This window comes from Pseudophryne corroboree (assembly GCF_028390025.1).
Source record: "Pseudophryne corroboree isolate aPseCor3 chromosome 3 unlocalized genomic scaffold, aPseCor3.hap2 SUPER_3_unloc_1, whole genome shotgun sequence".
NCBI classification, from domain to species: domain Eukaryota; kingdom Metazoa; phylum Chordata; class Amphibia; order Anura; family Myobatrachidae; genus Pseudophryne; species Pseudophryne corroboree.
Window position 1 is genome coordinate 4861932 of NW_026967493.1, and position 17854 is coordinate 4879785.

A 17854-nucleotide genomic window follows, 5' to 3' on the forward strand; every position below is an offset into this window, starting at 1 on the left:
CTCTATCCAATATTAGTAGAATATTAGTGTAAGATTTCTGATTACTCCAACTCCCCATTCCCCCTCTATGACCATCATCTGCTCTCTTAACTTGTCCCTCTCTGCTTCTCCACCTCTACCTCCTATGGCAGTGATGGCTAACCTTGACACTCCAGCTGTTGTTGAACTATACATCCCAGCATGCCCTGCATCAGTTTTAGCATGGCCAAATAGCAAAACTGTAGCAGGGCATGCTGGGATGTGTAGTTCAACAACAGCTGGAGTGTCAAGGTTAGCCATCACTGTCCTATGGCTACCATCTCTAAGCGTAACACTGAAGCAATCAACGTTTCCTTATCCTCCCTGCTTAACTCACCTCTCTGTCACCTGCCATGAACAAGCCACTTCCCTACACAAAGCCTACCTTACTTCTGCTCTTGACTTTGTTGCTTCTGTGACCACTAGTCACCCTGGTAGATCAACACCTAAACCCTGGCATTCTAAAATCCCCAGATATCTGCAAAAGTGTTCAGGGTCTAAGAGGGACTTGTTCCAATTCAAATATACACAGTGCTGCCCTTTCCCTCTCTAAACAGTCATATTTCAAGTACCTTATCTCCTCCCAGTCCTCAAACCCTGACATCTCTTCGCCACTTTCAACTCCGTCCTCTGCCCACCCCCACCTGGACAGCATATGTCAGAACATCCCATCCCTGACCATCCATCCCAACTGGATCGGGTGATGAAATCATGGCCCTCATCTGGTCCACCCTCTTCCAGCTGCCCACTTAACCCTATCCCCTCCTCCGCAAACTCTTTCTTTCTGCCAAATCCCATCTTGCCCACCTCCTCAATCTCTCCCTCTCATCAGGCAAGTCCTCTCTGCCTTCAAGCAAGCCCTGGTCTCCCCCATTCTTAAAAAAAAAAAAAAACCTACCCTTGATCCTAACACACTCTCAAACTACTGACCCATCTCTGTCCTCTCTTTTGCCTCCAAATTCCTTGAGAATACATGTACAATTGTACATGTCTACAACCATCTTACCACCTTTCTTTCCTCCCACTCCCTGCTTAACCTATTTCAGTCTGGCTTCCGTCCTCTCCACTCCAATGAAACTGCCCTCACGAAAGTCAGCAAGGACCTTCATGCTGCCAAATCCAAGGGCCACTACTCACTGCTACTTCAGACACAGTGAAGCACCCTCTCCTCCTACAAATTCTTCACTCCTTTGGATTGTGTGATACTGACCTCTCCTGGCTGTCCTCCAACTTCTCTGACTGTTCCTTTTCATGACTCCCATGTCCCTCCCCCACTAATAGTAGATGTCTTCCAAGGTTCTGTTTTTGTACCTCTACTATACTCCCTCTAAATTTCCTCTTTAGGTGAGCTCATTAGCTCTTTTGATCTCCAATATCATCTCCATGCTGATGACACTCAGATCTCCCTCTCTATACTTACTATTATCTCTTCCTTAAACTTAACGTCTAATGGGCCCTACACACTTGCCGATGTGTGTGGGCAATATGAACGATCTTGTTCAGTAATGAACGAGAAATCGTTCATATCGCTCAGTATGTATGCACCAACGATGAACAATGCGCGGCCCCGCGTCGTTCATCGTTGGTTCTCCATTGCTTTGCAATGCAAGTCAGTTTGGACGATGATCAATCATCATTCAGATCGATCATCGTCAAAATTTGCATGCATTGCTGAGTGTGTAGGCCCCTCAAGACTAAGCCGATCATCTTCCCATCACCCACAATTTCATTATCTATTAACGGCACAACTACCGCCTCTAGCCCCCTAGTGCACTGTCTAGAGTTATTCTTGACTCCTCCCTCGTCTTCAAACCACACATTTAGTACCTTTCGCAGTCCTGCCGTTTCCATCTTAAAAATATTTCCAAGATCAGACCCTTTCTCACCCTGGATGCTACTAAGAACCTCATCCACTCACTGGTCATCTCCAGATTGGACTACTGTAATCTGGCCTCATTGACTGCGGCCTCTCCCCACTGCAATCTGTTCTCAGTGCTGCTGTCCGGCTCATCGTCCTCTACAAATATACTACGTCTGCTTCCCCTCTTCTACAATCCACACTGGCTCCCCCTTCAGAACCAAGGTTCTCACACTAACATATCCCTCACCCATTCACATCCCTCAGATAATCTCCCTTCACACTCACGCCTGCCCTCTTTGCTCCAGAAATGCAAACCGCCTCTTCTGCTCGATTTCTTCCTCCCTCCACCAAGATGCTCCCTATCGCTGGAATTCTGTACCTCACTCTATCAGACTCTACAAACTTAAAATGGGCTCTCAAGACCCACTTCTTCATCAAACCCAGCCGTCTTTCATTCTAACCCTCTGTTCCATGCTCAGTGTCTACCCCATCTGTGTCACCCCTGTCTGTCTGCCTCTCCCCTTTAGAATGTAAGCTCTCACTAGCAGGGCCCTCTCCCCTCATGCGCTTTACCTTCACTATCTTCTACTCCATATGCCCTAAAACAGCACCTAACCCTCGGTTTCTGCCACCTTGATGCTCATTTCAGTTAGAGATGAGCGGGTTCGGTTTCTTTGAATCCGAACCCGCACGAACTTCACTTTTTTTTTCACGGGTCCGAGCGACTCGGATCTTCCCGCCTTGCTCGGTTAACCCGAGCGCGCCCGAACGTCATCATGACGCTGTCGGATTCTCGCGAGACTCGGATTCTATATAAGGAGCCGCGCGTCGCCGCCATTTTCACACGTGCATTGAGATTGATAGGGAGAGGACGTGGCTGGCGTCCTCTCCATTTAGATTAGATTTAGAAGAGAGAGAGAGAGAGAGATTGCTGTGATACTGTAGATTAGAAGAGAGTGCAGAGTGCAGACAGAGTTTAGTGACTGACGACCACAGTGACCAGTGACCACCAGAGACAGTGCAGTTGTTTGTTTTATTTAATATATCCGTTCTCTGCCTGAAAAAAACGATACACAGTCACACAGTGACTCAGTCTGTGTGCACTGCTCAGCCCAGTGTGCTGCACATCAATGTATTGTATATAAAGCTTATAATTGTGGGGGAGACTGGGGAGCACTGCAGGTTGTTATAGCAGGAGCCAGGAGTACATGATAAATAATATTATATTAAAATTAAACAGTGCACACTTTTGCTGCAGGAGTGCCACTGCCAGTGTGACTAGTGGTGACCAGTGCCTGACCACCAGTATATTAGTAGTATTGTATACTATCTCTTTATCAACCAGTCTATATTAGCAGCAGACACAGTACAGTGCGGTAGTTCACGGCTGTGGCTACCTCTGTGTCGGCACTCGGCAGGCAGTCCGTCCATCCATAATTGTATTATATACCACCTAACCGTGGTTTTTTTTTTCTTTCTTTATACCGTCGTCATAGTCATACTAGTTGTTACGAGTATACTACTATCTCTTTATCAACCAGTGTACAGTGCGGTAGTTCACGGCTGTGGCTACCTCTGTGTCGGAACTCGGCAGGCAGTCCGTCCATCCATAATTGTATTATAATATATACCACCTAACCGTGGTTTTTTTTTCGTTCTTTATACCGTCGTCATACTAGTTGTTACGAGTATACTACTATCTCTTTATCAACCAGTGTACAGTGCGGTAGTTCACGGCTGTGGCTACCTCTGTGTCGGAACTCGGCAGGCAGTCCGTCCATCCATAATTGTATTATAATATATACCACCTAACCGTGGTTTTTTTTTCGTTCTTTATACCGTCGTCATACTAGTTGTTACGAGTATACTACTATCTCTTTATCAACCAGTGTACAGTGCGGTAGTTCACGGCTGTGGCTACCTCTGTGTCGGCACTCGGCAGGCAGTCCGTCCAACCATAATTGTATTATATACCACCTAACCGTGGTTTTTTTTTCATTCTTTATACCGTCGTCATACTAGTTGTTACGAGTATACTACTATCTCTTTATCAACCAGTGTACAGTGCGGTAGTTCACGGCTGTGGCTACCTCTGTGTCGGCACTCGGCAGGCAGTCCGTCCAACCATAATTGTATTATATACCACCTAACCGTGGTTTTTTTTTCATTCTTTATACCGTCGTCATACTAGTTGTTACGAGTATACTACTATCTCTTTATCAACCAGTGTACAGTGCGGTAGTTCACGGCTGTGGCTACCTCTGTGTCGGCACTCGGCAGCCCGTCCATAATTGTATATACCAGTGACCTAACCGTGGTTTTTTTTTCTTTCTTTATACATACATACTAGTTACGAGTATACTATCTCTTTATCAACCAGTCTATATATTAGCAGCAGACACAGTACAGTGCGGTAGTTCACGGCTGTGGCTACCTCTGTGTCGGCACTCCGCAGCCCGTCCATAATTGTATATACCAGTGACCTAACCGTGGTTTTTTTTTCTTTCTTTATACATACATACTAGTTACGAGTATACTATCTCTTTATCAACCAGTCTATATATTAGCAGCAGACACAGTACAGTGCGGTAGTTCACGGCTGTGGCTACCTCTGTGTCGGCACTCGGCAGCCCGTCCATAATTGTATATACCAGTGACCTAACCGTGGTTTTTTTTTCTTTCTTTATACATACATACTAGTTACGAGTATACTATCTCTTTATCAACCAGTCTATATATTAGCAGCAGACACAGTACAGTGCGGTAGTTCACGGCTGTGGCTACCTCTGTGTCGGCACTCGGCAGCCCGTCCATAATTGTATATACCAGTGACCTAACCGTGGTTTTTTTTTCTTTCTTTATACATACATACTAGTTACGAGTATACTATCTCTTTATCAACCAGTCTATATATTAGCAGCAGACACAGTACAGTGCGGTAGTTCACGGCTGTGGCTACCTCTGTGTCGGCACTCGGCAGCCCGTCCATAATTGTATACTAGTATCCAATCCATCCATCTGCATTGTTTACCTGAGGTGCCTTTTAGTTGTTTAGAGGAAAATGTGTGGTTTCTGCGCTATCTCCAGTTGAGATAGGGAAAGAACCTTCTGTAGGAAAGTTTAAGATGAGTGTACAGTTTAAAGTTCCAAAAATGCCCAAAAATTATTGCTTTCCTTATTCTTTCTGGTGAGTCATTGGGTCTCCAAATCTTTCTTCCAATTTTTGGTTCAGAGGGATGTTAATTCTTCATCTCCAATGTATAAAAGAAAAGATAGGAGAAACCACAATAGTGTAACTCAATTTTAATAAGAACAAATGCAATAAAACATATGGCTGGCAGCGTACCTTAAAATAAGGTGTATATATCACACCAAGTCTCGTTTGTAAAATGTCTGTGGTGAATTCCTGGTATGGGAATCCCTTCAGGATCAAAGCTGGGTCGCTGTCCAGGCAGATGCTGTTCACCAACGCGTTTCGGCTCTCCTGAGCCTTTTTCAAGGTGTTTGGGCTAGTAGTATTCTGGGTATATATATACCCCTTACTGCGATATCATTGGTGGATCCTTTCCAGGAAGTGAATTTTCCTTAATGTATCTTAAAATAAGGTGTATATATCACACCAAGTCTCGTTTGTAAAATGTCTGTGGTGAATTCCTGGTATGGGAATCCCTTCAGGATCAAAGCTGGGTCGCTGTCCAGGCAGATGCTGTTCACCAGGTGAACAGCATCTGCCTGGACAGCGACCCAGCTTTGATCCTGAAGGGATTCCCATACCAGGAATTCACCACAGACATTTTACAAACGAGACTTGGTGTGATATATACACCTTATTTTAAGATACATTAAGGAAAATTCACTTCCTGGAAAGGATCCACCAATGATATCGCAGTAAGGGGTATATATATACCCAGAATACTACTAGCCCAAACACCTTGAAAAAGGCTCAGGAGAGCCGAAACGCGTTGGTGAACAGCATCTGCCTGGACAGCGACCCAGCTTTGATCCTGAAGGGATTCCCATACCAGGAATTCACCACAGACATTTTACAAACGAGACTTGGTGTGATATATACACCTTATTTTAAGGTACGCTGCCAGCCATATGTTTTATTGCATTTGTTCTTATTAAAATTGAGTTACACTATTGTGGTTTCTCCTATCTTTTCTTTTATACATTGGAGATGAAGAATTAACATCCCTCTGAACCAAAAATTGGAAGAAAGATTTGGAGACCCAATGACTCACCAGAAAGAATAAGGAAAGCAATAATTTTTGGGCATTTTTGGAACTTTAAACTGTACACTCATCTTAAACTTTCCTACAGAAGGTTCTTTCCCTATCTCAACTGGAGATAGCGCAGAAACCACACATTTTCCTCTAAACCATATTTTGGCCCTACAGGTGGGCATAGAGGTTTTTGCAGCTCTCCGTTTGACGCACCAAATTTACACTTGTTCTTTGTATTTGCTATTTACCTGTATTTAAATTTGTTGTTGCATCATGTTGGGATATCGTGAGAAACGAAAATTGTTAATTAATGCATTATTTGATACAGATGATGGAGAGATGAGATCTCCACAAATAGATGAAGAAATGAGAGAGAATCTTAAATTATTAGAAAGTATATTATGTAAAGAAAGTAAAACATGGTGGGAATTAGTAACCCTGGAAAAATATATATCTGAAGGGATGATCCCAAAGGGATTAAAAATTATTAAAATAGCATCTGGTAATAATGAAAAAGAATCCTTCCTAGAAAAATGGGATAACATTCTAAAAGAATGTTCCATTTCCCTAATTAATCTTATAGTAGGGGAAAGGAAGAAAGATCTGGAAATCTTGGAAAAAGAGATTGAGGATCTCACTGCTAGAATTCTACCTTATAGATCAGTAGAAGGATATGCAGATATCGAAAGAGAAATGGAGGCACGGATTATAAGAAAAGAAAGAGATATAATCCTTAGAAAAAAGAGAAAATACATTAGAGACAAAGAAGAAGTTAATAATGAAAATAGGGATATGGAAGGAGACCTTACCATAGAAGAGGGAGATGATAGATCCCAAAGGAAAACAATCTCACCAGAACATAGACCAAGAAGGGAAAGAGAAAGAAAAAGACTTGTCTCCCACTGTGATTGTAATATGCACAAAAGAACACCTATGAGAAGACGAACAGAGCAAGAAAATATAACACCACAGTATCAAGAAAGAAGAAGATACCATGAGAGAATACCAATACATGAAAACAACTATGGAAGATATAGAAAAGAGAGATTCCAAAGAGAAGAAAATCACAACCAGGAGGGAGTAAGGAGAAGAAATCCTAATATAAGGAATAATAGGAATGCATCAAGAAGACATGAATATATTCTAAAGGATGAATGGTACCCAGAGGCACGGACATCAAGACCGGATCAGATGTCAACGTTAAATCGGTTTAAATTACTCAATGAGGATCATTTTTTAGAGCGGAGCTGGCGGAAGAAAACCAGATTTTAGAAGAAAAGACAAAAAGAAAGCCAACCAGACGGGGGAAGAGAGGAAAAGGAAAAATGAGTAAACAAAAAACAAAATCAGTTCAAAATAAGGAAAGGGAAACAAGTATTAAGATTTTTAATCTCAGTAAACACACATTATCAAAGGAGGAAGATTCCATCCTACAGAAGGGATTAAAATTCGCCCCAGACAATAAATTAAATAAATTTGCCACGTATATTGATATACAGAAATTTGTACGGAAGGTTTCACTGAAAAAATACTTCATAAATCAGAAGGCAGAAGCAAATTACAAAAGTGACATCTTTAAACCAAAATCAAACTTTAACCCTACATACAACAGAGGTTGTTTCATTGAAAGCTTCCAGAAAGCAGTCAGTATGGATTTGGAAGACATTGGACCACAGCGAAATCAACATCAGAATATAACAAGAAATGAAAGAACAGCCCTTAAGAATTTAGAAAAAAACGAAAACCTAACAATAAAACCAGCGGATAAAGGAGGCAGCATAGTTATTATGGACACAGAGAAATATGAAGCTGAAATAAAAAGACAACTTAACGACAAGGAAACATATAAAGTTTTGAAGAACAACCCGAGTGATCGAGTAGAAAAGTCACTTAAGAACTTACTAGGTGAATATAAGGAAAAAGATATATTATCAGAGAACGAATTTAAATATATCATTCATCCCAACCCTATGCTACCGGTATTTTATGTTCTACCAAAAATCCATAAAGACCTGGAAAATCCACCTGGACGACCAATTGTAGCGGGAACAGAATCTATAACTTCAAATTTATCGCACTTTGTGGACTATCATTTACAACCTGAGGTCCTAAAACTAAAATCGTACATAAAGGACTCTACAGATATCCTTAGGATACTGAACAAAATAGAGTGGAAGGAAAGTTACACACTAATTACAGCAGATGTGAGTACCCTATACACAATAATTGAACATCAAAAGGGACTAGAAGCTGCAAAATTCTTCCTAGAAAAATCAGATATGGATCCACAAAAACTTGAATTAATCCTTAGAAGCATAGATTTTATCTTGAAGAATAACTTTTTCTGGCACAATGGAGTATTCTACGAACAGAAAAGAGGAACCGCCATGGGAACTCGCTTCGCACCGGCATATGCCAACTTATTTATGGGATATTGGGAGGAGTCCGTAATTTGGAATAACAACAAATTTATAAAGAATGTCATTTTATGGCATCGATTTATTGATGACATCATATTTATATGGGAAGGTGAATTGGAAGATTTAAATGCCTTCTGTCAAGAGCTAAATAAAAATGAAGTCAATATCAACCTGACGTATAATATCAGCAAAGAAGAAATAACTTTCCTGGACTTAACAATTTATATTAAAGACAACTGCTTACAAACAAGGAATTTCAACAAACCAACCGATAGTAATTCTTATATCCCAAAAAATAGTAATCATCATCCAACCTGGCTAAAAAACATCCCAAAGGGACAAATGAGGAGATTACGAAGGAATTGCACAGAAACATCTACATTCCTAGAACAAGTAACAGACCTGAAGGAAAAATTCTTAACGAAGGGTTATACAGAAGATGAATTAAGAAAACCTCTAGAAGAAATTACGAACTTGGAAAGAGAAGAATTACTTGTAAGCAAAGTGAAAACCAGAAAAGAGGAAATCCAACTGCCATTTATTACCACATTTAATGGACAATACAAACAGGTAGAGAAAATTATCTGTAAACACTGGCACCTCCTGACCAAAGACCCTATAATAGGAACCATTGTCCCAAAGAAACCTAAATTTATTTATAAGAAAGCCAATAATATAAGAAATAAAGTCGTCAAGAGTTCCGTACCACCTAAGAGAGAAGGAAGAATTAAAACAAAGGGATTCCATAGATGTGGACTTTGTATGATGTGTAAAAACCATCAAGGACAAGGAAGTAAAACTACTCACTATCAGAGGTGAACAGCATCTGCCTGGACAGCGACCCAGCTTTGATCCTGAAGGGATTCCCATACCAGGAATTCACCACAGACATTTTACAAACGAGACTTGGTGTGATATATACACCTTATTTTAAGATACATTAAGGAAAATTCACTTCCTGGAAAGGATCCACCAATGATATCGCAGTAAGGGGTATATATATACCCAGAATACTACTAGCCCAAACACCTTGAAAAAGGCTCAGGAGAGCCGAAACGCGTTGGTGAACAGCATCTGCCTGGACAGCGACCCAGCTTTGATCCTGAAGGGATTCCCATACCAGGAATTCACCACAGACATTTTACAAACGAGACTTGGTGTGATATATACACCTTATTTTAAGGTACGCTGCCAGCCATATGTTTTATTGCATTTGTTCTTATTAAAATTGAGTTACACTATTGTGGTTTCTCCTATCTTTTCTTTTATACATTGGAGATGAAGAATTAACATCCCTCTGAACCAAAAATTGGAAGAAAGATTTGGAGACCCAATGACTCACCAGAAAGAATAAGGAAAGCAATAATTTTTGGGCATTTTTGGAACTTTAAACTGTACACTCATCTTAAACTTTCCTACAGAAGGTTCTTTCCCTATCTCAACTGGAGATAGCGCAGAAACCACACATTTTCCTCTAAACCATATTTTGGCCCTACAGGTGGGCATAGAGGTTTTTGCAGCTCTCCGTTTGACGCACCAAATTTACACTTGTTCTTTGTATTTGCCTTTTAGTTGTGCCTATTAAAATATGGAGAACAAAAATGTTGAGGTTCCAAAATTAGGGAAAGATCAAGATCCACTTCCACCTCGTGCTGAAGCTGCTGCCACTAGTCATGGCCGAGACGATGAAATGCCAGCAACGTCGTCTGCCAAGGCCGATGCCCAATGGCATAGTACAGAGCATGTCAAAACCAAAACACCAAATATCAGTAAAAAAAGGACTCCAAAACCTAAAATAAAATTGTCGGAGGAGAAGCGTAAACTTGCCAATATGCCATTTACCACACGGAGTGGCAAGGAACGGCTGAGGCCCTGGCCTATGTTCATGGCTAGTGGTTCAGCTTCACATGAGGATGGAAGCACTCAGCCTCTCGCTAGAAAACTGAAAAGACTCAAGCTGGCAAAAGCACCGCAAAGAACTGTGCGTTCTTTGAAATCCCAAATCCACAAGGAGAGTCCAATTGTGTCGGTTGCGATGCCTGACCTTCCCAACACTGGACGTGAAGAGCATGCGCCTTCCACCATTTGCACGCCCCCTGCAAGTGCTGGAAGGAGCACCCGCAGTCCAGTTCCTGATAGTCAGATTGAAGATGTCAGTGTTGAAGTACACCAGGATGAGGAGGATATGGGTGTTGCTGGCGCTGGGGAGGAAATTGACCAGGAGGATTCTGATGGTGAGGTGGTTTGTTTAAGTCAGGCACCCGGGGAGACACCTGTTGTCCGTGGGAGGAATATGGCCGTTGACATGCCAGGTGAAAATACCAAAAAAATCAGCTCTTCGGTGTGGAGGTATTTCACCAGAAATGCGGACAACAGGTGTCAAGCCGTGTGTTCCCTTTGTCAAGCTGTAATAAGTAGGGGTAAGGACGTTAACCACCTCGGAACATCCTCCCTTATACGTCACCTGCAGCGCATTCATAATAAGTCAGTGACAAGTTCAAAAACTTTGGGTGACAGCGGAAGCAGTCCACTGACCAGTAAATCCCTTCCTCTTGTAACCAAGCTCACGCAAACCACCCCACCAACTCCCTCAGTGTCAATTTCCTCCTTCCCCAGGAATGCCAATAGTCCTGCAGGCCATGTCACTGGCAAGTCTGACGAGTCCTCTCCTGCCTGGGATTCCTCCGATGCATCCTTGCGTGTAACGCCTACTGCTGCTGGCGCTGCTGTTGTTGCCGCTGGGAGTCGATGGTCATCCCAGAGGGGAAGTCGTAAGCCCACTTGTACTACTTCCAGTAAGCAATTGACTGTTCAACAGTCCTTTGCGAGGAAGATGAAATATCACAGCAGTCATCCTACTGCAAAGCGGATAACTGAGTCCTTGACAACTATGTTGGTGTTAGACGTGCGTCCGGTATCCGCCGTTAGTTCACAGGGAACTAGACAATTTATTGAGGCAGTGTGCCCCCGTTACCAAATACCATCTAGGTTCCACTTCTCTAGGCAGGCGATACCGAGAATGTACACGGACGTCAGAAAAAGACTCACCAGTCTCCTAAAAAATGCAGTTGTACCCAATGTCCACTTAACCACGGACATGTGGACAAGTGGAGCAGGGCAGGGTCAGGACTATATGACTGTGACAGCCCACTGGGTAGATGTATGGACTCCCGCCGCAAGAACAGCAGCGGCGGCACCAGTAGCAGCATCTCGCAAACGCCAACTCTTTCCTAGGCAGGCTACGCTTTGTATCACCGCTTTCCAGAATACGCACACAGCTGAAAACCTCTTACGGCAACTGAGGAAGATCATCGCGGAATGGCTTACCCCAATTGGACTCTCCTGTGGATTTGTGGCATCGGACAACGCCAGCAATATTGTGTGTGCATTAAATATGGGCAAATTCCAGCACGTCCCATGTTTTGCACAAACCTTGAATTTGGTGGTGCAGAATTTTTAAAAAAACGACAGGGGCGTGCAAGAGATGCTGTCGGTGGCCAGAAAAATTGCGGGACACTTTCGGCGTACAGGCACCACGTACAGAAGACTGGAGCACCACCAAAAACTACTGAACCTGCCCTGCCATCATCTGAAGCAAGAAGTGGTAACGAGGTGGAATTCAACCCTCTATATGCTTCAGAGGTTGGAGGAGCAGCAAAAGGCCATTCAAGCCTATACAATTGAGCACGATATAGGAGATGGAATGCACCTGTCTCAAGTGCAGTGGAGAATGATTTCAACGTTGTGCAAGGTTCTGATGCCCTTTGAACTTGCCACACGTGAAGTCAGTTCAGACACTGCCAGCCTGAGTCAGGTCATTCCCCTCATCAGGCTTTTGCAGAAGAAGCTGGAGGCATTGAAGAAGGAGCTAAAAGGGAGCGATTCCGCTAGGCATGTGGGACTTGTGGATGCAGCCCTTAATTCGCTTAACAAGGATTCACGGGTGGTCAATCTGTTGAAATCAGAGCACTACATTTTGGCCACCGTGCTCGATCCTAGATTTAAAGCCTACCTTGGATCTCTCTTTCCGGCAGACACAGGTCTGCTGGGGTTGAAAGACCTGCTGGTGACAAAATTGTCAAGTCAAGCGGAACGCGACCTGTCAACATCTCCTCCTTCACATTCTCCCGCAACTGGGGGTGCGAGGAAAAGGCTCAGAATTCCGAGCCCACCCGCTGGCGGTGATGCAGGGCAGTCTGGAGCGACTGCTGATGCTGACATCTGGTCCGGACTGAAGGACCTGACAACGATTACGGACATGTCGTCTACTGTCACTGCATATGATTCTCTCAACATTGATAGAATGGTGGAGGATTATATGAGTGACCGCATCCAAGTAGGCACGTCACACAGTCCGTACTTATACTGGCAGGAAAAAGAGGCAATTTGGAGGCCCTTGCACAAACTGGCTTTATTCTACCTAAGTTGCCCTCCCACAAGTGTGTACTCCGAAAGAGTGTTTAGTGCCGCCGCTCACCTTGTCAGCAATCGGCGTACGAGGTTACATCCAGAAAATGTGGAGAAGATGATGTTCATTAAAATGAATTATAATCAATTCCTCCGCGGAGACATTGACCAGCAGCAATTGCCTCCACAAAGTACACAGGGAGCTGAGATGGTGGATTCCAGTGGGGACGAATTGATAATCTGTGAGGAGGGGGATGTACACGGTGATATATCGGAGGGTGAAGATGAGGTGGACATCTTGCCTCTGTAGAGCCAGTTTGTGCAAGGAGAGATTAATTGCTTCTTTTTTGGGGGGGGTCCAAACCAACCCGTCATATCAGTCACAGTCGTGTGGCAGACCCTGTCACTGAAATGATGGGTTGGTTAAAGTGTGCATGTCCTGTTTTGTTTATACAACATAAGGGTGGGTGGGAGGGCCCAAGGATAATTCCATCTTGCACCTCTTTTTTCTTTTCTTTTTCTTTGCATCATGTGCTGATTGGGGAGGGTTTTTTGGAAGGGACATCCTGCGTGACACTGCAGTGCCACTCCTAAATGGGCCCGGTGTTTGTGTCGGCCACTAGGGTCGCTAATCTTACTCACACAGTCAGCTACCTCATTGCGCCTCTTTTTTTCTTTGCGTCATGTGCTGTTTGGGGAGGGTTTTTTGGAAGGGACATCCTGCGTGACACTGCAGTGCCACTCCTAGATGGGCCCGGTGTTTGTGTCGGCCACTAGGGTCGCTAATCTTACTCACACAGCTACCTCATTGCGCCTCTTTTTTTCTTTGCGTCATGTGCTGTTTGGGGAGGGTTTTTTGGAAGGGACATCCTGCGTGACACTGCAGTGCCACTCCTAGATGGGCCCGGTGTTTGTGTCGGCCACTAGGGTCGCTAATCTTACTCACACAGTCAGCTACCTCATTGCGCCTCTTTTTTTCTTTGCGTCATGTGCTGTTTGGGGAGGGTTTTTTGGAAGGGCCATCCTGCGTGACACTGCAGTGCCACTCCTAGATGGGCCCGGTGTTTGTGTCGGCCACTAGGGTCGCTAATCTTACTCACACAGTCAGCTACCTCATTGCGCCTCTTTTTTTCTTTGCGTCATGTGCTGTTTGGGGAGGGTTTTTTGGAAGGGCCATCCTGCGTGACACTGCAGTGCCACTCCTAGATGGGCCCGGTGTTTGTGTCGGCCACTAGGGTCGCTAATCTTACTCACACAGCTACCTCATTGCGCCTCTTTTTTTCTTTGCGTCATGTGCTGTTTGGGGAGGGTTTTTTGGAAGGGACATCCTGCGTGACACTGCAGTGCCACTCCTAGATGGGCCCGGTGTTTGTGTCGGCCACTAGGGTCGCTTATCTTACTCACACAGCGACCTCGGTGCAAATTTTAGGACTAAAAATAATATTGTGAGGTGTGAGGTATTCAGAATAGACTGAAAATGAGTGTAAATTATGGTTTTTGAGGTTAATAATACTTTGGGATCAAAATGACCCCCAAATTCTATGATTTAAGCTGTTTTTTAGTGTTTTTGGAAAAAAACACCCGAATCCAAAACACACCCGAATCCGACAAAAATAATTCGGTGAGGTTTTGCCAAAACGCGTTCGAACCCAAAACACGGCCGCGGAACCGAACCCAAAACCAAAACACAAAACCCGAAAAATTTCAGGCGCTCATCTCTAATTTCAGTGTCATGTCCTCTGATGCAGCAATGTTTATATACCATGTACTTGTCCACCATCGGGCACCCATGTGCTGTGCAAGCCACCCGACCTCTTCCCTCCCCCTACACGGTGGTGACACGCCTCTGTTTCCACAAATGGAGGACATCACCGCCCCCTCCCTGCCCCCTGTAACAGCATCAGACTGTCAAAGGAAGTCTGATGTCAGGTTGCCTGCAAAGTCGCAGGATCCGTTCTCGCACACGCAGAACAGGTCCTGCGCATGCGCAAAATACAGAATAACCAGTACTCTGCGTGACCCTAGCGACCGCACCTGATTGAGGACCCGCATCAATACACCCGCAGCATGGTACGAATGACTGATCTGGAGAACCCCTTATCTCTTAGCACAGATATCTGAAAAGCCAACCCGATCAAAGTGAAACAGATCCAAATGAAACCATGGGCCCTCAGACAGAAGAATCGGCTGTATAGTCCCTTCTCCCCTATATAATAACACCACCTCATATCATTGTACAGCCATCATATATCACTGTACAGTCCCCTCTCCCCTATATAATAATACCACATATCAGTGTGTGCCGGGAGCTGTGTTGTCCCCCATCATATATCACTGTATAGCCCCCTCTCTTCTATATAATAATACCACATATCAGTGTGTGCCGGGAGCTGTGTTATCCCCCATCACATATCTCTGTACAGCCCCCTCTCCCCTATATAATAATACCACATATCAGTGTGTGCAGGGAGCTGTGTTATCCCCCATCATATATCACTGTACAGTCCCCTCTCCCCTATATAATAATACCACATACCATGTGTGCCGGGAGCTGTGTTATCCCCCATCATATATCACTATACAGTCCCCTCTCCCCTATATAATAATACCACATATCAGTGTGTGCCAGGAGCTGTGTTATTCCCCATCATATATCACTGTACAGTCCTCTCTCCCCTATATAATAATACCACATATCAGTGTGTGCCGGGAGCTGTGTTATCCCCATCATATATCACTATACAGCCCCTTCTCCCCTATATAATAATACCACATATCAGTGTGTGTCGGGAGCTGTGTTATCGGGATGCGGTCAACATCCCGCTGGACGGGATCCCGGCGGTCGAAATACCGACGCCGGAATCCCGACCGCCACAATCCCGACATCTTCTCCCTCCGTGGGTGTCCACGACACCCATAGATGGAGAATATAATAGTGTGCCGAGCGTAGCGAGGCACCGTGCCCGCAGCGTGGCGAGCGAAGCGAGCCCGCAAGGGGCTGCGTTCCGCTTGCCACCCCTGTCGGGATTGTGTGGTCGGGATTCCGGCGTCGGTATTTCGACCGCCGGGATTCCGTCCAGCGGGATTACGTACTGATCCCGTGTTATCCCCCACCATATATCACTGTACAGTCCCCTCTCCCATATATAATAATACCACATATCAGTGTGTGCCGGGAGCTGTGTTATCCCCCCACCATATATCACTGTACAGTCCCCTCTCCCCTATATAATAATACCACATATCAGTGTGTGTCAGGAGCTGTGTTATCCCCCACCATATATCACTGTACAGTCCCCTCTCCCCTATATAATAATACCACATATCAGTGTGTGCCGGGAGCTGTGTTATCCTCATTATATATCACTGTACAGCCTTTTCTCCCATATATTATAATACCACATATCAGTGTGTGTCGGGAGCTGTGTTATCCCCCACCATATATCACTGTACAGTCCCCTCTCCCCTATATAATAATACCACATATCAGTCTGTGCCGGGAGCTGTGTTATCCCCATCATATATCACTGTACAGCCCCCTTTCCCCTATATAATAATACCACATATCAGTGTGTGCCGGGAGATGTGTTATCCCCCATCATATATCAGTGTACAGTCCCCTCTCCCCTATATAATAATACCACATATCAGTCTGTGCCGGGAGCTGTATTATCCCCCATCATAGATCACTGTACAGTCCCCTCTCCCCTATATAATAATACCACATATCAGTGTGTGCCGGGAGCTGTGTTATCCCCATCATATATCACTGTACAGCCCCCTCTCCCCTATATAATAATACCACATATCAGTGTGTGCCGGGAGATGTGTTATCCCCCATCATATATCACTGTACAGTCCCCTCTCCCCTATATAATAATACCACATATCAATGTGTGCCCGGAGCTGTTATCCCCCATCATATATCACTGTACAGTCCCCTCTCCCCTATATAATAATACCACATATCAATGTGTGCCCGGAGCTGTGTTATCCCCCATCATATATCACTGTACAGTCCCCTCTCCCCAATGTAATAACAGTATAATTACCTTACACCTTATATCTGTGTTGTGAGGATTCAAACTAAAGCAGCACAGCAGCCTCTCGCCAACACCAGGTCCAGGGACAATATGCAGCCGCCTGTATCTGTTGCCCCGCCCCCTTCCCAGCCTCAAGCGTTCCATGCCGGAGAGAGAATGGTTAAAAATTAGCTCGGTCCGGCAGACTATGACAAAATGGCGTCAAACGTCTTCCCTGAATACAGTATTCTAAAAGTAACATTGATACTCGTCAGGTCATATAAAAGTTCTGCTATCCATAAAGCAGCATTTGTATAATCGCACAAAGTACCCGTCCATCGTAATGTAATCACCGTGTGGACTACAAGAAAATGGCCGCCAGTATCTAGTGAACTTATTCCACGTGTGTACAGCTGAGAGGGAGGCCAGCCCCAGGTCATACAGCACAGATGGGGCTCTCAGGGTTCTGTGACTGTCTCCATACACTGCACTGGCAGTAACACTATCACACACATTATGTTATACAGGCTGTATATGTTATATGTCTCTGTATTATATGTGTCTCAGCACCTGGAGAGAACCTTTGTCATATTCTTATACTAATATCATTATCCTCACATACTTAATAAATCAATATAATTATACAATTTGTTTGATTTTACTGCAATTGCATTCTTGTATATAGATAACTTTATTGGTGCTATTCACAATATTTTACTTTAAATGTATTTCTGGGTTTGTTTGTTTTTTACACAGCACTTACAATGTTCCAAAGGTGTCACATCGGGTTCGGTATGATTAACCGGTGGTCGGGATCCCGGCAGTCAGGAGACTGACGCGGGAATCCCAACAGCCGGAATGCTGGCAGCAAGCACAGCAAGTCCCCTCGCAGGCGCGGTG

The 17854-nt window shown here is 44.3% G+C and overlaps 1 protein-coding gene across 3 annotated transcripts in view; it reads right to left on the minus strand.

Annotated features, from left to right (window-relative positions):
- The window catches only part of LOC134983144 (gastrula zinc finger protein XlCGF26.1-like), a 32739-nt gene extending 15560 nt beyond the window's left edge, over positions 1–17179 (minus strand). The window contains exon 1 of one of the 3 annotated variants that reach the window (XM_063948879.1): positions 16985–17179. In XM_063948879.1, the coding sequence (XP_063804949.1) occupies positions 16985–17119 (135 nt within the window). In that variant the 5' untranslated portion in view covers positions 17120–17179. The remainder of the gene's footprint in view (positions 1–16984) is intronic. The other 2 variants (XM_063948878.1, XM_063948880.1) reach the window with 2 other exon arrangements.
- Positions 17180–17854: the final 675 nt, after the last annotated feature.